This window comes from Pseudorasbora parva, chromosome 18 (genome assembly GCF_024679245.1).
Source record: "Pseudorasbora parva isolate DD20220531a chromosome 18, ASM2467924v1, whole genome shotgun sequence".
NCBI classification, from domain to species: domain Eukaryota; kingdom Metazoa; phylum Chordata; class Actinopteri; order Cypriniformes; family Gobionidae; genus Pseudorasbora; species Pseudorasbora parva.
Window position 1 is genome coordinate 23,296,947 of NC_090189.1, and position 21,058 is coordinate 23,318,004.

General features: G+C 35.6%; 1 protein-coding gene across 4 annotated transcripts in view; it reads right to left on the reverse strand.

Annotated features, from left to right (window-relative positions):
• Positions 1-2,342: 2,342 nt before the first annotated feature.
• The window catches only part of gria1b (glutamate receptor, ionotropic, AMPA 1b), a 60,978-nt gene continuing 42,262 nt past the window's right edge, over positions 2,343-21,058 (reverse strand). Inside the window, exons 12-16 of one of the 4 annotated variants that reach the window (XM_067423363.1) lie at positions 16,721-16,919; positions 14,849-15,096; positions 11,716-11,830; positions 7,765-7,899; positions 2,343-5,230 (exon numbers count right to left, since the gene is read on the reverse strand). In XM_067423363.1, the coding sequence (XP_067279464.1) occupies positions 5,072-5,230; positions 7,765-7,899; positions 11,716-11,830; positions 14,849-15,096; positions 16,721-16,919 (856 nt within the window). In that variant the 3' untranslated portion in view covers positions 2,343-5,071. Of the gene's footprint in view, positions 5,231-7,764; positions 7,900-11,647; positions 11,831-12,334; positions 12,450-14,848; positions 15,097-16,720; positions 16,920-21,058 lie in introns of those variants that run through there. The other 3 variants (XM_067423362.1, XR_010898917.1, XM_067423364.1) reach the window with 3 other exon arrangements.

The window sequence follows — 21,058 nt, forward strand, 5'->3', positions numbered from 1 at the left end:
CCCAGAATGGTGTAGTTTCAGCATGTACCAGCAGGGGGTTTGTCATATTAACCAGTCAAACCTTGACCGTTCGTTATGCATCTCCTTGGTAAATACATGCAAATAATGTGTATAGCATAATTAAAGCTCAGACATGCAGTCTCTGAGGAGGCGAGTCTGTTTATGATTGTGTTATGCTGTTCTGCCATTATGCAGTTGCAAGAAAAAGTATGAGAACCATTTGCAGAATCTGTGAAACTGTGAATAATTTTTACAAAATAAGAGGGATCATACAAAATGCATGTTTTTTATTTAGTACTGTCCAGAATAAGATATTATAGATAGTCCACAAGACAAACAAAAAAATTCTAAGGTTTATGAATTACTGATTCTTAATACTACGTGTCGTTACCTGAATGATCCACGGCTGTTTTTTGTTTCATGATGGTTGTTCTTGAGTCTCTTATTTGTCCTGAGCAGTTAAACTGCCCAATTTTTTTTTCAGAAAAGTATTCAGGTTGGAGTTTTCCAGGATATTTTGCATATTTTAACCCTCTTCTGCTGTGACTATAATTTTGAGATCCATCTTTTCACACAACTATTTAAAAAGGTTGAAAAATGTGCAGACGCTCCAGAAGGAAACAAGATGCATTAATAGCCGGGGATGAAAACTTTTGAACAGGATGAAGATGTCCATTTGTTTCATTTAGTACTGCCCTTCATAAGCAACAGAAGATATTTACTGCAAGACAAAATGACCAATTTACCTTGATCTTCAAATTCAAAAGGTTTTTCACCCCTGGCTCTTAATACATTGCGTTTCCTTCTGGAGCATCAGAATGTTTGAACCTTTTTTAACAGTTGTGCTTGATTCTCTCAACTGTCCTCAGTGTGAAAAGATGGATCTCAAAATCGCTGCTGCAGGGTTCAAATACGTGAAAGATGCTGTAAAACTAAACAATCTGCAGACCCTGGAAACATTTTCATAAGAACACTAGGCAGTTTAACTGCTCAGGACAAATAAGGGACTTAAGAACAACCATCACAAAAAAAAAGAAAAAAAAAAGAAAGAGAGAATTTCATGTAACAACACAGTATTAAGAACGAATAGTACATAAACCTTCAAACGGAGTAATTAAAAAAAAAAGTTGTATTTTTTTTTGTCTTGTGGACTATATGCAATTTTTTTATTTATTGATATGCAATTAAACTGATTCAGGACAGTAAATAAAAAGCTTGTATGATCTCTCCTATTTTGTTAAAATTATTTAAATTTTCACAGATTCTGCAAGTGGTCCACGTACTTTATCCTGCAACTGTAAGTGCATTTGGGGATTTTTTCCTTTCTATTCTGATGGATTTAAGAAACTTTGAGAGGGCATGCTTGAGAGCAGGATGTGAATTAATGTGCCATGCAAGTTTTTCCAGAAATAGGTCTACTAACTACTTCGTATTTGTTTTGCAGATTTTGAGCAAATGGTTAGATAATGTGTTCAAATCTAAATCCAAGCAAGACATATGCAGACCTGACCAATTAATTTCTCATGTAGTTTCAGCTGCATCAGTGTAACCAAACAGTACTGCAACTCAAACTGGGTCTTAAATTTAGGCACATCCTCAGTAACCATCCAAAAATTCTCAGCTTCAGCTGTAGGCACACAATTAGACGAGTTCAGATAGAGCTAAATTTCTGAACACTTTGCAAATGCACAAAAGCCTCTGGCACTTTCTTTGTCTTGAACATGAGCTGGGATTGAGTGAGTGAAAGGCCAAGCCTATAGGGAAAACAGAAGGAAGAGAACAAATGTGGCATTTATCGAGATCAATACAGCACTCTGAGAGCCAACAGAGCTCAAACAAGATGTTATGTATCAGGGCACCTCAGTCGTGAACACGAATTCATCTGATGACGTTGAGCTGAAAGACAAGCGGTAGATGACTTGACTCTGTAGATTCTGGTACCATTCATTCTTAAAACACATGCAAATATTAAAGCTGCCATCCGTAACTTTTTCTGTGTTCAAGATTTACAAAAATTATAAAATGAGAAGGTACAACATGAATCAATTTTCCAAAACGTTCTTTTGTCTTACCCTGAATCATTATGGTACACTTATAATAAGTGTGTATATTGGGATTATTTCAGACCAGTCTGGTAGGTACCGCTGCGGAGGAGCACAGTCCCTGCGTGACTCGTCATAGACATAAACAGAGAGAAGTAGCTCCGGCTGCAATGTTCTTCTGCAAGACGCATGCAGTTCTGTTTATTAACCGCTATAGTGCAAAAAGTTACGGACTGCAGCTTTAACTAGCTAAGAAGAGAAAAGATAGACAAATGTAAAAAAGATAGAATACAAAAAGGGCTCAGTAAGAAAAGTTTATTTTCGAATACTCCTCATCAACATGTTGGTTCTTGCCATTACATCTTGCTGCTGTTTTTAAAAAGTATTTTGTGAGGTGAATGTGAAAAAGGGGAAATTTTTGTATTACTAGGGCTGTCAATGTAATAAGTTCATTTAGTGTGATAGAAATAGTGAGTAATAGTAAACTTCTATGTTCCCCAATTGACAAATCAACTGCAAAATGAATCGTGTGTGCTTATGTTCAATGATATGGAAGAAACAATATACTGACTTATTGACAATATATAAATCACTTGTGTAATGTCTATTTAATGATGCCATGCCACAATAATGCATTTGCAAACAATTAATTAATTAATTACAAATTATTTTTTATTTCTCAGCAAACATGGAAATACACAGTATGCGATTAATTTAATGAATTAATCAGCATATCGTGATTCATTCGATTAACATCGATAAATCGATTGACAGCCCTATTTGAAACTTAGAAGTGTGAAACCAACAAAAAAGCATCTAAATACAGAATTTCACTTTAAATACAAGACCAGAAATAATTCAAAATATAATAAATGAAACAAAATAACCCATAGAATGGAAAACAAAGGCCACAAAGCACCGTGTTTTGTCAGCACAAATGTTTCACGTCATGTTCTGGTTGATTCTCTCTATTTTGTACAAATGGAATCGACAATAAAAAGGACAGACGACGTAAAGGACTGCTGAAGGTCCACTGGCAAAGTATCGAGGAAGGATACAAACAGAGAAAAGCTCGCCACTGAGCCTCAGAGATAGTTCTCCTGAATGGCTGAATGAAGATCTTGTGCTTCGAGTATTGACATTCAGTTTTACCTGTGCTCCTTGATGGTGTCTGACAATCAGGTCCATTAGAGTTCATCTCATCCATCCCGCATCCTGTGCTTGAATCAGTGCGTGCAGTCTGGCAGAGAAACACAAGGCCTGATGTGGCACCTCAAATCTCAAAAAGTCAGTTAAAGATGCAAATAGGTTTGAGTATCATCCTTTGCAAATGACATCATTTCTTTTACGTCTATGCATCCAAAAGTGTGTTCATATTATTGGAGCATAAAGCAACAACTGAAGTAACAAGCAAACAAGCCGTCGCCAGCGTGCTTTGTTCCTCTCAAAAGGACTGTTAGAGTCAGGCTATTAATCTCACAGCACGAGCAATTTATGTTGTTGTCCCCGTGTCAGCTGTTAGGCAGATTTCCATAAAATGCTTTTCATGGAATCGTTGTTTACACGACAATATTTCAACTGCTATTAAAATGACAATATTATTACAGAAGTTTTAGGGTTTCTAAGTAGATGGTCTGCTGGGGGATCATGCTGCCCTTGAGTCTGTTACCATCACAACTCATTAGCCGTTTAGTGTGGGAATGATGTACTTTACACATCAGCTACTTCAACAAAAAAAATGTCATGTAAACAAGGAAATGAACACAGAACGGAAGTGGCAGAACAACACAAAAAGCTGCATGCGTAGTCTACTACACCCCATTTTCTCTCTCTGACATCTATAACTCTCAGACTATATTGAGCAGCATGGGTAGGGAAGCGGTGATTGATCCGAGAGACTACAGCAGTAACAATGACGGGACTGGTAATCAGCCTCTCCGCACCTATGGAAGAACTCACCTCCCCTGGAGAGGCTTGCCAATCAAACTGGTTGGAAAGGAAGACATTTGACGACTGTGCAGTAAAGCTGACAGACTGATGTAGCACACTTCCTTTTTTTCATGGGATGACATTAAACAAAAACATTAATTTATAATTTTTACTTAAAGGGGAAGTGTTTAATCGTTTCAATGTTAAAGTGAAAATTAAAATGAAAATTATGTCATCCTTTACTACAATCCTGTATGGCTTGTTTGTACTCTGGAACATAAGATACGATATTTTGAAGATGTGTTTTAAATTTGGGGTAAAAGAAAAAATGTGACCCAGGTGTTGGGGGGGTAGACATTTTTCAAAATATCTTCTTTTATGTTCTGCGGAAAAAATAGAAAGTCATACAGGTTTGGACATGTGGGTGAGATGAACTATATCTTTAAGATACTTTTTCCTTTCCCAGATTAATATGCAACTATTTAGTAAGCACTATAAAGTGTGCATCCTAACCCACTTGAATGGGATGAGATATGTTTGTCTAACCAATGCACGGAGACAGAGGTCATTATTTTGCAATACTGCTAGTGACACAGACATTACACACTCAACCTGAACTACACTATGATAAAAAATAATGTGTAACTATGGTTGAAGAATATTTTGGTAAAAATGATCCTCTCACAGAGATAGGTGTCAAAGATACATCATAAGTCAGACGGAAAAAAATGAATTAAGTGCAACTGGAAAATTGTGATTTGGGAAAAACGTAGTCCAATTGTCTGTAATTTATGGGATTGAGGTAAAACTCAGTTTTCTCAAAAATGATGCTTCATAAAAAAACCTCACGCATGGTCTCCTTATTGCACCGAAGAAGTTCCACACACACACACACACACACAAAAAAGACACTACAACTGCTTATCTTATTATTAGAAAAGTAATTTTCCTCCCTCCTTATCTAATTTCATTTGGAGACAAAAGTGTGTCCATGAATCCATTTGGCAGTACTTTAGTGGAAGGTGAGCTGTACGCTGCAGTGTCTCTCACGTTCTCTCCCACTCTTGATGTCCCCTGATCTCAGAGATGCTGATGGCCGTTTACATCCCAGTGGTGCTGAGGCCCATGGCGGCCGCCTGGCCCATACATGGCAGAGTCTGTGCCGCTTTGGGGAAGTCATGTGCCATCACACGTCCGTTCTCACCTCCGCTTCCCATCCTGGTCAGTGTGGAGCTGAGCATAGCAGCGTCAATGATTTGCTAGTAAAAAAGACACACAAAGAATCTGCTCAGCACATTGCACAGGCATAGCAGCACAAACGGCATGGGAGTGTGGTTTTAAAGCCGGCTAACTGTACGCACCAGCTCTGACCTCAATTACACGCAAACATTTTTCATTTGATCGGAGGATTTGCTCCACTCGGTACAGGCAATGATTCATGATAAGAAATGGCGAAAAATAACAGCCATCAAGAACAGCGATGATGAGACCAGTGCCACACTAACTTGAAGCCACTCTCTCATGTAGCAATTTTACATAATGAAACCCTGTAGGCTTGAAACTGGAGATAATGATGTGGATGTTGGCTTGTACATCCTTGACAAATAAATGATTTAAATCCAGCACACTTCAGTGGATTGCTGGGGATTATGTTGCTCAGGCTGATGATGCAGACTAATTGTCCTGCAAGAAACAGTGATTTGTTGCTGTGATATTTTAAATGTGGCTGTTATGCGCTGGTAACGTCTTAACACTTGAAGAATGAAGAAAGAAGAGTGTCATGTAGCGGGAGACACAAAATACAAGGTGAAAAATACATAGGCATAGTTGACCCAAAAACTTAAATTATGTCATAGTTAAAGGCCTGTTCAAACCAAGGACGATGGCTATAAGATAACAATAAAGATATAGCTCTAAAATTCATTCTCAGTATTAGAGAATAGCAGAGTTCACACCACAACAATAAGGTAATGGCACAGAGAAACAATATTGTTGGAGTCACTTTCAAGAACAATTTTATCCAGCTGATAAATGATAAAAACAAGGATAGCCAATCAGAATCCAACCTGCTGTAATGAGCTTGCGCATTTAAAGTGACAGACAAGCACATGCTTGGAATAAACAGACCCATATCATCTGCTAGTGTGAACACTAATATAGTTATCTTTATAATAGGGCGATATGACCAAAATTTTATATCAATATGAGTAATTTTATTTCACGATAATGATATGATATAGTTATTTTTGCTTTAAATGAGGTTATGATATCACCATTTTCAATATCATTAAAAGAGTCTAAAGCTTACTGAACACAAGTTAACAGAGATAAAGAAACAGGAAAGAAAACAATCTACAATAGAACAAAAGACCAACTTAAAACACTTCAAAGCACTAGAAATACTACGTAAAATGTATAAAGTAATCAAATGTATATAAAAAAACAATGTATAGTCTTTACTGTGTAAATTAAATATTAATTAATTATAATTAAACATTTATTATTAATTACAAAAGTGATTTAGTCAAAAGCAGTGAGAGATTTTCTCTCTTTTTTGTTTGATTAGTTGTTTGATTAGCATTAATAATGACAGCAGGTAAATTTGGATACTGTCACTTTAAGACCGGCTGCACGGATCCATTATACTTGTGTGTTGTTCTTTCTCAAGCATTTACGTTCACTTGAGACTTAAATGACACTTTGTAAATGGTTATAAATGGTTACTTTGACACATAGGTAGGTATGTGTATTAGCTGTTATACACTATTAACTGTTCAAGCTCAATTAGGAAGAAAGTCTCTCAGAGAGTGTGTGCACATACTGAAATGAGTCTAGTCTATTGCTGCTTATTCCACTTCAACAGTTTAAAAACACCACATCGCTTACCAAAACACATGCAAACGATAAGCCTTCATGACCACACAGCACAGTGTAACAGTCATAGAGACGATAGTCCAACAGGTTGACCAATTTTTACCACTTAATCGTGTCTACTGGTATATCACCCACCCCTACTTTATAGTTATCGTTGTTGGTGTGAGAGGGCCTGTAATTCCCTGCATGCCGTTCTCATGTTATTAGCTTACTTTAATCTGCAGAACACGTATATATTGAAGAATGTTATAAACTTTTTTGTCCATACAATGAATTCAGTGGGGAGAAAATAACACCAGATCCCAATGACTTTTATTGTATGATCAAACAAAATATTTTTTTTTTGAGTGTTCCACTGAAGAAAATAAGTCTTATTAGGTCTCTTTTGATATGTCCAAACCCAAATGTACAGTTTCAGTTTCAGGAATACATAAACACAGGAAAGGAAAATGTACTCAAGAAATCATGACAGTCTCTATCATTGTAATATATTTAAGTAACGGTGTGTGTTTCATAAACAACGTCTATGCTCAGTAGAAGAAAAAAAAAAAATACTGCTCAGATTTCCCTTTGAAGGTCCTTAAATTAAATGTATGAGTCATCGCATGGGTTTGTGGCTAATTGAATCTATATAAGTCACTGTATTCTTCTTAATTTAAGCATTCGGGAGCAATGTGCTCCAGGATTAGAGCGAAGCGCAGTGGGTGGTATGATGTTTACACCCACCCACAATTACCTCTTAAATACCAACACGTTCCTCTGCCAGATCCCCCAGAGGAAGTGAGGTCAGTAGACGATAGCAGTTATAAGACATTATAAGTGCCAAATGCAAAGCCCATATTTAAATGCGGATGGATCTAAATACTGCACTATATGCTATACATGTTAAATGGGATTGGATATCAAGGTTTTTACACACCTTCATCCTTCGAGATTCGATTCTGGATTTGTAACAGAACTCAACAAGGGCCACCAGCATGGCAAGCCCAAGCCCACCAATCAGAATGTAGAAAACCCCAGCCACATTACTGAGGCTCAGAGCACTGGTCTTATCCTGCAGAGCAGAGAAAACAATCAAACACTTGCACTGTGATCGGTCACATTAACACACACAAATCTACAGGACAGACACAAACATAAATTCTCTCTTTCTAATCAAAGATATTCATAAAACACACAGCATGATATTTACAGCTATAAGATATAATATACAATTCAACAGAATCTAGAAACTTATACATTTGTTATATATATTTTTATTATGATAACTATGGTATTCATTTTGTCACAGTATATAAAATGAGTCAGCAATAAAAAGAACTGCCTAAATCATGCAAACGCATGCGTCAGCTTGGAACAAACAGTATTTCAGTAATTTCTTTTGAACAAATTATAAATAAATAAAAATAAATAAATATATATTTAACAATAAAACGTGAATCAAATTAAATATATCTTCCTGTTTACATTTGAACTATCTATACCTCTGATATAAACAAGTCCTTAATATTTAAACCATGCAGGTATAAACCAAGTTTTGTTTTGTCTAGTTTGAAGCATTTTTGGCTTCTGTGATTTCTTGTCCAAAGGTCATAACCCCTTTGGCATCTCTCTCTGTCTCTGGTGGCAGAAACATCATGTCAGCGGTGGTGGGAGTCAATGACATGCATCTGTTTGGCAACCTTATCGAGGTCTCATCCATTGGCATGCACATTGTCTTTGGACAGAGACAAGACAGCAGTGAAGGACACTAAAGGGGAAGAGCAATCCTGTTAGAGGGCACATGGCAACGCTTTTTTCTCCAGACTGCCATTTACTCCTACTGAGACAGATGTGTGGCTTTAGGCTTTATTTGTAGCTGTTGTTAGGAGTTTAGGAGAAAACGGATACCACAGGGAGAAAATGATACTGAACAGCAACCACTGAGCACCAAGAGTTGTTTCATTTTTGTTTATCTTCATTCTTGAAATTCTATGGATAATTGTATATATGTCTAATTGTATATATGTCTACAAATCAAATGTATTGTCCACTTAGCACGTATTGACAAAATTCTTCTAGAATAAAGACAAGGTAAGAATGTCTCTTGGGTTATTACTTCATGTAGAAAATTCACTGAAGTAATGGAGCTGGATATATTTAAGTGATAATCTTTATGAAATTAGCATAATTCAAGACTATAATTATAGTATTTATAGTTAGTAATTAAGATTAGTTTAATATAAATATTAAGGTTAATACACATTCTCTCGACCCTGATTTCATGAAGAATATTTTTTTATTAATGTTATATCTGAATTAGTTTAAAACTAAAACATTACACGCTCTAAAGGATTATTAGGAACACCATACTAATACCGTGTTTGACCCCCTTTCGCCTTCAGAGCTGCCTTAATTCTACATGGCATTTATTCAACAAGGTGCTGAAAGTATTCTTTAGAAATTTTGGCCCATATTGATAGGAGAGCATCTTGCAGTTGATGGAGATTTGTGGGATGCACATCCAGGGCACGAAGTTCCCGTTACACCACATCCAAAAAATGCTCTATTGGGTTGAGCTCTGGTGACTGTGGAGGCCATTTTAGTACAGGGAACTCATCGTCATATTCTAGAAACCAATTTGAAATTATTCGAGCTTTGTGACATGGTGCATTATTCTGCTGGAAGTAGCCATCAGAGGATGGGTACATGGTGGTCATAAAGGGATGGACATGGTCAGAAACAATGTTCAGGTAGGCCGTGGCATTTAAACGATGCCCAGTTGGCACTAAGGGGCCTAAAGTGTGCTAAGAAAACATCCCCCACACCATTACACCACCACCACCTGCCTGCACAGTGGTAACAAGGCATGATGGATCCATGTTCTCATTCTGTTTACGCCAAATTCTGACTCTACCATCTGAATGTCTCAACAGAAATCGAGACTCATCAGACCAGGCAACAATTTTCCAGTCTTCCACTGTCTAATTTTGATGAGCTTGTGCAAATTGTAGCCTCTTTTCCCTATTTTTAGTGGAGATGAGTGGTAACCGGTGGGGTCTTCTGCTGTTGTACCCCATCCGCCTCAAGGTTGTGTGTGTTGTGGCTTTACAAATACTTTGCTGCATACCTCGGTTGTAAAGAGTGGTTATTTCAGTCAAAGTTGCTCTTCTATCAGCTTGAGTCAGTAGGCCCATTCTCCTTTGACCTCTAACATCAACAAGGCATTTTCACCCACAGGACTGCCGCATACTGGATGTTTTTCCATTTTCACACCATTCTTTGTAAACCCTAGAAATGGTTGTGCGTGAAGTTCCCAGTAACTGAGCAGTTTGTGAAATACTCAGACCGGCCCATCTGGCACCAACAACCATGCCACGCTCAAAATTGCTTAAAATCACCTTTCTTTCCCATTCTTACATTCAGTTTGGAGTTCAGGAGATTGTCTTGACCAGGACCTCAACACTAAATGCATTGAAGCAACTGCCATGTGATTGGTTGATTAGATAATTGTATTAATGAGAAATTAAACAGGTGTTCCTAATAATCATTTAGGTGAGTATATATATATATATATATATATATATATATATATATATATATATATATATATATATATATATATAATTAAAGGTCCCATGGCATGACATTTTTATTTTATGAGGTTTTTCAACATTAATAGGAGTTCCCCTAGCCTGAATATTGTCCCCAAGTGGCTAGAAATTTTGATCGGTGTAAAACGAGCACTGGCTGTCTTTCTCTGCCTTTGAGAAAATGAGCCCAAAGGAGCCGATCTTATTCTCCTGTTATGACATCATACCAGGAAAGGTTTCCTCCCCTTCCTCTGCTTTGCCCGTCCAGAGAATTAGTAGAGAATGGGTTCAGTTTATTAGTCGCGATGTCAGCACAGACTTTATCATATGGATTCGACACCTCCACAAACAGTGAGTAACAGTGTTCATTATGCCTGAAATAAACTTGCGCTGTCAAAAACTTGGTACAATAAAACTCTCAGCAATCTTTCCCCAGCTCTCACTGTCTCTCTCTCGACTGGCACTGAGTGCTGCTGCTCACGCCTGACTAAACCACGCCCCCTCCGCACGTAATCTCATTTCAAATGCAAAGATGTCAGCCAATCACAACAGTGGGTGTTTTCACTGAAGCAGACACGCCTCTTGAAAAAAACAGAGTATTTAAGTCAGAGTGCTAATATAAGTATAGAAAAAATGCCTTTTATTTCTAAATTATGAAATTTTTTTGGTGTAAAAACCATACTAACAATATAAGTACACCCCAGGAAACATTATAAAATAATAAAACAATCCATGCCATGGGACCTTTAAATTATATAATTAATATAATATAATATAATATAATATAATATAATATAATATAATATAATATAATATAATATAATAGATATATATAATATATTAATATAATATTACTTTTGAACCTCGAGTCTGATTTTCTCCATTCATGTATTGATGAATACATGATTAACGAGTGAAGAGGTTTGAATTTTACACATGAATATGTATGTACGCCTGGTTAGTGAATGCAACCAACTGAGCAGGAAAAGATCAATAATTTGGAAATGCAGCAAACGCAGAACCAAGTGCCTATACAGAAGCACTGAAGTGAGTGAAGAAAAAAGAAAAAAAACTATGTTGCCTATTTCTATAAATACACCACAAGCATCACGTCTATTTTGTAATGTGGGAAGTAATAGGGGCCAGACAGCAACATGATGACAAGTCTCTGGGTAAATGGCAGACTGGAGACAGCACATTGGCTGTGGCGCGTGCTTGAGAGAGAGGAGGACAGGGCCTTTAATAAAGCACTAAAGCTGGATCTCAAAGTGAGGGAAAGGACCAATGAGTGAACTGACCTTTCTGGCGGAGTCCTTGCTTCCACATTCCCCCTTATCGTACCACCATTTGTTTTTCAGTTTGTCTAAGACGGCTTGCTCATTGAGTTTCAACACCGCTAGGTTTACGGGGATTCTTCAACCAGGAAAATAACATAAATAACATTACCCATGTTATCTTATGTTATTCAGCATTTAAGCAAACATACACCCATAATTACGTTTCGATGTGATCTACATGTCTACAGATAAATAGAAAACAAAACAAACAAAACAAAAACAGAAAAAAGGAAAGAACAGCACACTCACAGAGTTTGAAAACTGTCACTGCCAAAGTGATATGCATTAATACTCCATCTAGCTTTTGTGACCTTTCTCCCTACTGCAAGATGTGTATTACTATATCACTTTGGGTAACCGGCAAGAGATCGAAAACACTCGGATTTGCACAATTTTGAGTATGATACTCAATGTTATAATTGACTGTAAATCATTTAAACGCCTCAATCGCATTGAATAAAAACAAGATGGAATATGTTCAATTGGTGTAAAACTGCAGCCGAGGTGTTTGTTAATTGAGGTTGCCGGTTACCCCCCCAAGGTGGTGGTTACCCGCTGGATAGCTCATATTGGGGCTGACCTTGGAATCACCTCCTCCGCTGCCACACTCTCCCTTGTCGTACCACCATTTGTTTTTCAATTTGTCCAACAGGCCCTGCTCGTTCAGTTTTAACACTGCCAGGTTTACTGGGTTTCTTGAAATGATAATAAAATAAGCTGGGTCAGCATTGGTGATATGATACGGCGAGGCAGAGGTTGTGTCAAATAAAAGTGAGTCTATTAAGTCGTAGAGGAAGTAAACAGAACATAAAACTGATCTGACTGTGTGCCTGGCTCTGCTGGGTTTGTTGATGTAATATTAGTTGTCTTGTGTTGTGTAAAGTGTAAAACAAAAACAAAAAAAAGTACTATGACCAAATTATGAGAGATTTTGCTGAGCAAGACATCCAATTGTGGGTGAGGAAACAGGACGAATTAGCAATGCTCTGGATTTAAGCCCTTTGTCACAGCGTGGTCTGCGTAAGAGGATTCCCAGATTAAGTCAAAATTACTGTAGATTAGCTCTGAAAAATCGAATACGCCGTGGTTGTGGTTGAAGGACACTGTACGCTCCATATTTTAGGTAATCTCAACACTGCAATCAAACCCAGAGCGCTCTTAATGCGGCCCATTCTCGTATGTGTGGCGGTGTCTTTCTCTGTAAAATCCCTGACTTCTTTCTGTACCCCTCGAGACAGGGGGAGAAAGAGGCTGATGTGCTTATGGATGACTAAAACAAAGCCAGACTTCATCCATGAACATTAATCTGAAATCTGCAGGGTACACAAGACAACAAGGATGTCAGGGAGGATAATGAGGGGTAAGTCCATCTCAACATCTGAAATGGAGCACACGAGAGGTGAATTTGAGAGAAAGATGGTGAAAATGTGGAAAAAGTCGATGGTCAACATCTGATGTATGTTCTTCGGCTCTGGACTGGAAAACAGACTGCTCTGTTTTCTAGAAGAGAAACATTTATGTTACTGTTTGAATGGCCTTTATGTGTCTGTGTGTGCCGTATCTTTGTTGAATTATTAAAGGCAATATTTTAGGTGCATAGAATACATTAAATGGATAAATGTTCAAAATAAACTTGTACTTTTTGATAAATAGAAAACAGCAGTTTTAAACATTGATAATAATAAGAAATGTTTGCCGAGCAGCAAATCAGCATATTAGAATGATTTCTGAAGGATTATGTGACAATTAAGGGCATAGCGTCTGTCAGATGATCACATCAACCTATCGGAATATGACGTCTATCACTGCTTGCATACATACATACATACATACATACATACATACATATATATATATATATATATATATATATATATATATATATATATATATACACAAGCTCCTCAGTAATATCAGCAGTTATCGCGTTTCTCCAGAGCTCATTTACCCTCCTCCATCCCCAGCTCCTCTTCTTGTCCGTCAGGATTTGGTGTTCTAATTCCTCTTGAATCAGACTAAATGTCTAAATTATTTTGTACATTAAATGTTGACATTAATGATATCTGCAATACATTATGTTGGTTCTGTTCTGTTTTCCCTAAGGCAGGTTATTGCTGCTCTAAGCTGCATGGATGCGCAGGAAGTTCTTGTCCAGAAAAGAACCATACCGCCAATCCAAACTATATGCTAATTTTCAATCATCCTGACAGAACTGAAGATTAGTAATGATGCTGAAAATTCAGCTTTACCATCACAGGAATACTTCAAATATAGGAAACAATTATTTTATATTGTAGTAATATTACTGTTTTTACTTTGTTTTTGATCAAATCCTACAGACCCCAAACTTTTGAACAGTAAGTGTATGTATTGAATGTTGAATTTAGATGTTGAAATCAACTTTTAGGAAATGTTTTCTATAGCTGAATGCTACTGAACAGGCACACAGCTCTTATTTAAATCATATTTTATCATTTAAAAAACAAAACCATGGGCTTTGTGGGCCACTGTGGCCATTATTCTCAACAATGTGTTCTTTGAATAATGTATAAAAGAACAGAAGTATTGAAATGCATTTAGTCAATGTTGACAGATGCAAATAGGAGACACGATATTCACACATGAACATTAAAAATCGCTATCTTGATGATGGAATTATTAGACAAAGGAGTATACATTTTATGGTAATGAGAGCTGATGGCACAGAACATAGACAATTATAACCAATTTCAGTCAAAACATAAAAAGAGAGGTTACAGAGGAGATGCTTCTTTGAAAAATTATACAGGACTCTTAAGGAAAATATTTTAAAATATGAAATTTAAAAATAGGCATTAGTGTTAGTAAATGTTTAGATACTAAATATTTTATAAATATACAAAATATTATTAAATTTAATTATTAAATTAAAATTAAAATATTTCTCCTTATTCCTTTTAATATGCATAGACAATTATAAGCAAGAAAAACGATTACACAATTTTACAATTGTAATGCCTTCAGCCATCTCTCCATTGTAAACTCTCAGATTGTTAATGATTTATAATCATTGTCAAAAAAATAACATTTTTGGTATTAGGAGGCTCAGGTGTACCTCAGGGCAGATCCTTTGGGTGTGGCTACTCCATAGCCCTTTGAGTCCAGGTTTCCTCCCACCTTCATGGTGTCACATGGTTTGCGCTGTTCAATGTATTCATTCATAGTGGACTCCAGCAGATAAGCATACTTCCCTTTGGACTTCCTCACCCGCACGACACCTTCGTCTGTCGTCTTCACAAATACAGTAGGTTCTGCAGACTTCATGTAGGACCACATCTTCTCAAATACTGCGATCTTTGATCTCTGAGGAAGGTAGTTATAATGAAGTCAGATTAAGAAGTTGAATTTCTGTGTTTGCCTCAATATTTTAGGTGTACACAATGCATTCAATTGATCAAAAGTAATAGTTCAAAACCACTGTGGATTAGTACCATATTTGAATACACTACAGTTCAAAATTTTGGGATTATATATACATCTATTTATTTATTTTTTTAAAGAAACGTATACTTTTATTCTGCAAGGATGTATTAAATTGGTCAAAAGTAAATACTTTGATAACTTTATAATTTTACAATTATACATTTTTCCATTTTAAATAAATGCTGTTCTTTTGAAATTTACATACCAGAATTCTGAAAAAGTATCACGATTTCCACAATAATATTAAGCAACACAACTGTTGCTAACAGCAACATAAGAGATGTTTCTTGAGCGGCAAATACTACAAATTCGAGCATCACAGGAATACATTTGTAAACACTTCCAAATTTAAAATAAAAAAACTGTTATTTTAAATTGTAATATTTGACAATATTTCTGTTTTAACTTTATTTTTTGATAAAATATGTGCAGCTCTTATCACAACCCTAATGAAAAATAAATAATGTATTTGAAATATTTATTTTATGCTAAGAACACTTACATATTTATGTATAAATATAAATATACAATACCCTGCAATTGTACTTTTAGTATACTAGTTTGATACAAGTCTGCTCATTTTGTACTTAATACACTTTAGTTATCCAGAAATAGTGCTGAGGTCCAACTAAAGATATACTTAAGTATATTTGATTGTGCTAAAAATTAAACTATACAAGTACTTTAAGTACATTATAGGTAAACATCTTGATATTATACAGAGATAACACTAATAGTAATATTAAAAACACATTTTAGGCTTAATATAATTTTTTATTGTGCAATAAAGAAGTACTCCAGATAAAGTTTAATTATAATATTTATATCTTAAGTGTTACATCCAAGTCTCAAGTGATATGTCAGTAAATTTTAATGGATTTGCACCATACTTAGTATGAAATAAATGATAATGATTAAATATATTTTACTATGGAAAATACTTCTAATAAAAACATATAAACAAAACCTTTAAAAGGTATTGTACATGAAAAGCCAGAAATTGATGTTTCGAACCTTATCCCTCACACAAAGCTGTCACAGTCTGTCTATATACTCCAACACAGTATACTGAAGATAGCCAATATACCACATAAAAACACAGACATAGTTTGAAGGCGTGTTTTTTTCTTTTTCTTTTTACATGTCTTAACTTAAATTTTAAAATACTCAAAATACCTGTTATCATGGTCCTTCAGTGTGTCTTTTCAGGGCATTCAGAACAATTCTTTTTGTGTTCTTAATGTATAGATAAAATGTGCAAAAATTGTACCTTTAGGGCTGCAAAAGCTTCTCACCAGGGTATTACCCTCATCTTTGTACCTTATCTACTCCTAAAGGTTGCATATTAATACCTTAGAGGTGAACATTGGTATCTTGAAGTATTAATATGCACTTTTAGTCTAAGATAAGGTACAAAGCTAAGTCGCAATCTTTGAGGGTACTGATAAATGCACAATTTTTGCACATTTTGTGTAAGAGTATAGTAACATACTTTCCCTCTTACCCTGAAGAACTCTTTGGTGGATCCCCCATCCAGAGTCCCATAAGCAATCTCTGTTTGCTTAGCTAGATCCTCAGCGCTCTCAATGGGAGACACCATCCTTTCCACAGTGAGGAAGGCAGCCAGGTTGGCTGTGTAGGAGGAGATGATAATCAGAGTGAAGAACCACCACACACCTCCAACTATCCGACCGGAGAGAGATCTGGAGGGGTGGGTACAATTTAACAACAAACAGGTGGTTAATTGTCAGGAATATTGTAGTGATCTTCTCTATCAAATTAGACTCATAATGAAGTGTCTGACTTTTAATATGATTTTCCATTTCTAGCTGTGCACAGTGGAAAGATAACATATTAATTAATTAATGAGTTAATTAAATACTTAATCAGCAAGCATATATGGTGAAAAAGGGCTTCTTAATGGTTAATCTAGCCATTATAAATCAGATCTGAATCAGAGCTTAAACAAAAGTCATATGAAGCCTTTGTATGGCATAATTAAATTATCATCAGAGCTTAAAATGTCTGAAATATCACCTATATATGAGTTTAATGAAAAGGAATGCAGTTGTAATAAAACATCTTTGTAATATATAATTGTGTTTCTTTCCTGAAAAGAGGAGCTGGATGTAGTAAAACTGAATACAATTCGTTTTTAAAAGACATGTCTCAGCTCCTCTTTTCATAAGTAGTGTATGAGAGCCAGTATGTGCAAAAAAAAAAAAAAAAAACACTGCATTTTGAAAGCACATTAATTTAGATGTTATTTTTCTCTTTGGATATATTTAATTGTGCAATAACATCAACATCAAAAGTGGTTTGTATTGAGAAAACATTCTCATGAATCCAGAAAAGTAAAGCACATGCCAGCATTTTTATACTGAGTAAATTAAAAATATGGAAAGACTCCCTGAAGCTGAATTTTGCTGGTATAAATAGTAATAATAATGTAAAAAGATTATATAACCCCTAATGTTCTTTGTTCTTTGACTTCTCCATGAATATGTCTATTAATCTGAGTGTCCTCAAACATTAAAAACACTGTTCTTCTTTCACTGTTCCCTTTCAATGAAAGTCTTAAATGTAATCAAAGATCCTGTTATGCCAAGTTTGCACTAAAATTCTGCTTTCCAGTAGATGCTGCGCACAATTCTTTACTTTCAAGGGAAATATACATTCTCTTCACAGCCTCCAGTGATATTATCAGTTATATCAAAGGGGCCCATAAACCACTTTGAATTTTTATAGGGACGCGAAATGTCCTGCATTTGTTGGAAACTTCAGAGTTGTTGGAACATTGTTGGAATGTTAATTCATGTTAGATGTATATCCAAAACAGAAATTATAGTTCAACTTAACTTGCCATGAACAGAACTTCCACCTTTAAAGAAAAGCACAGAATTAACTTTAGCATGCGAAGAGGAAAGTAAAATGACACATGGATGATGGTTATTTGCTTATGCAGGAATATTATTTGGGTGGATCTTAACTTCTGGGGGAAAAAAGTGAAATATACAATTAAACAGTAAAATTGTGAAATATTACACATTAAAATAACATGATCCTTCAGACATTATTCTAGTATGCTGATTTGGTACTCAATAAACATGACTTATCAATGTTGAATACAGTTGTGTTGCTTAATATAATTGCTGAAACTGTGATACTTATTTTTTAGGATTATTTAATGAATAGAATGAACAAAGAACAGCATTTATTTGAAACAGAATCTTCTGTAATATTATAAATGTCTTTACTGTCACTTTTGATCAATTTAATGCATCCTTGCTGAGAAAAAAATACATTTCTTTCAACTTTTGAACTGCTGAGAATATCCAAATATGAATGCATGGGCGTAGATTACGCGGGGGACGCGGGGGACGTGTCCCCCTCACTTTTAATAAAATGTATTTTCGTCCCCCGCACTTTTACTGGGTCTCACCGATCCTAGTCGACCCGCTCCGAGCGGGATCCGAACCGGCGTTACCTGCGCGGGGGCGGGCAAGTTAACAGGGACGCTAAAAACAGCTTTCTTTAATCTGGGTTGATTGCGCGCTTCTTGAGGTCACGGGCAAGTGTATTTACATAGAAACCAATGTGAATACATCAAGATTTAAATTCAGAGACAAAAAATAATCGAGAAGGGCGCTCTCACAGAATGTCAAACGTGGATTCGTAGAGGTAATATCCAGTCACGCTGGAGCTGCAGCTGAAGGAAAACAATCGTTATGAGTTACGAAACGTGACGACGACAATCAGACGATTGCGACAATATATGCTTTGTGTGTGTTTTTCAAGTCATCTCAATGTAGGCTATTTATTGACAATAAAGTATAGGCCATCATATGAATAATTCCGTTTTTAATGTTAAGTATATTCTGCTCACCAAGGCTGCATTTATGTAATCAAAAATAGTTCAAACAGTAATATTTTGAAATATTATTACAAATTAAAACAGCTTTTTTCCTATGTGAATATATAGTAATTTATTCCTGTGATCAAAGCTGAATTTATCATCATTACTCCAGTCTTCAGTGTCACATGATCCTTCACTATTCATTTATGATTATTATCTGTGTTGAAAACAGTTGTGCTGCTTAAAAATGTTGTGGAAACCATGATAGCCATGTAATACATGTTATTTTTCAGGATTCTTTAATGAATAGAAAGTTCAATGGATAGCATTTATTTGCATTCATTAAATAAATTATCTTTTGTAATATTAAAAATATCACTTGTGATCAATTTAATGCATGTCTGATCAACAAAATTATTAATTTCTCTCTTTTTTAATTTTACCACAAATGTTTAGATGGTTTCCACAAAAATTAAGCAGCCCCATGAGCAGCACGACTGATAATAATCATAAATGTGTGTTGATCATCAGATCCTCATATGAGAATGATTAGTGAAGGATCATGTGACACTAAAGACTGGAGTAATGATGATAAATTCAGCTTTGATCCCAGGAATAAATCACACTTTACTATATATTCACACAGAGAACAGCATGGTTTACATTAGAATATATATTTTTTTACATTGCATAAAATATATGGAGTCTTAATGCACAAGTGTTGTATGGCTAGTATATAAACCAATCATAAAATTGGCACAAAAAATAGGAGAATAATATTATAAATATTAATTATTGGTTATTTTTCAGCAGTGTATTTGATATCTTGCCCAATTAAAAGCAAGAGATGCGATAAATTATATTGGTCCAAAAAAATACAAATAATTTCTGTCCCCCTCACTTCTGAAAAGATGGCTACGCCCCTGTATGAATGACTTCATCATATCCCTCCATATAGTATCGTATATATGTTCTTGGTCTGTTTCGACTCTCTACCTACTTCAGCTCAAACTGTCTCTCTTTCTGCGGTACTCTGCTTATCCTTCTTGTCTCTCTCACCAGAACCTGTCTCCCTATTTTTACATGTCTGCTCAGCTGTAAGGAGTGTTATTATGTCGACTTCCATTCAGTCTGTCAAACATACAAGTGCAGCTGTTTTGTGAGGTATGTCCACCTTTATAACCATCAAAGTCAGTATTGTGTTTGCAAACCAAACAAGTTATCATTGTTGTATCTGAGTATTATATTATATTATATTATATTATATTATATTATATTATATTATATTATATTATATTATATTATATTATATTATATTATATACACACATGCATGCATACTCGACTGGCTTCTCTCCCGTATGAGTCTCTTTAGACCTTACTGTACATGATTTTTTTACGGTCTATGTACATGAATTATGATTCTCCAGAAATGTTGATTGAGGCTGTGTGGGACCTTCTAATTGAACTTCTTTCCACAAAATGAACAGAAATAAAAACAGTATAAATAATTAAAAAAAAAAAAAATTGTCTTATTAAGTGCAAACAATAAGTGCAACCATAAAGTACTTTCTCAATATTCAAAGTGCAAACAAAGACCTTGGCCCGTTTTCATAAAGATTCTAAGAGTCCTCTCAGAAAAGTCCTAACTTAGCTTAAAAACTTTTACATAGGAGTCCTAGCTTAAGAACTATCCGGGACCTATCTGAGAGCAACTCTGAGCAGGAATAATACAAAAACTTTTATCTTAGTGAAGAGGCGGGGCTGACCCCGTTGCTACGTATGACAGTCTTTTGAAGACTGTGATTGGTTTGTTGTCCAAAGAGGGGGGGGAAAGGAGCGCTTTTAAGTATAGGGAAGATTCTATATAATGAATTTTATTATTTACCATGCTTTTAATTTAATATAAGGTATTTGATTGGCTTAGAATTATAAACATTGTTCCACTCGTCTCCTCGTCTTCCGACAGTGCAATAATTCGGATGTG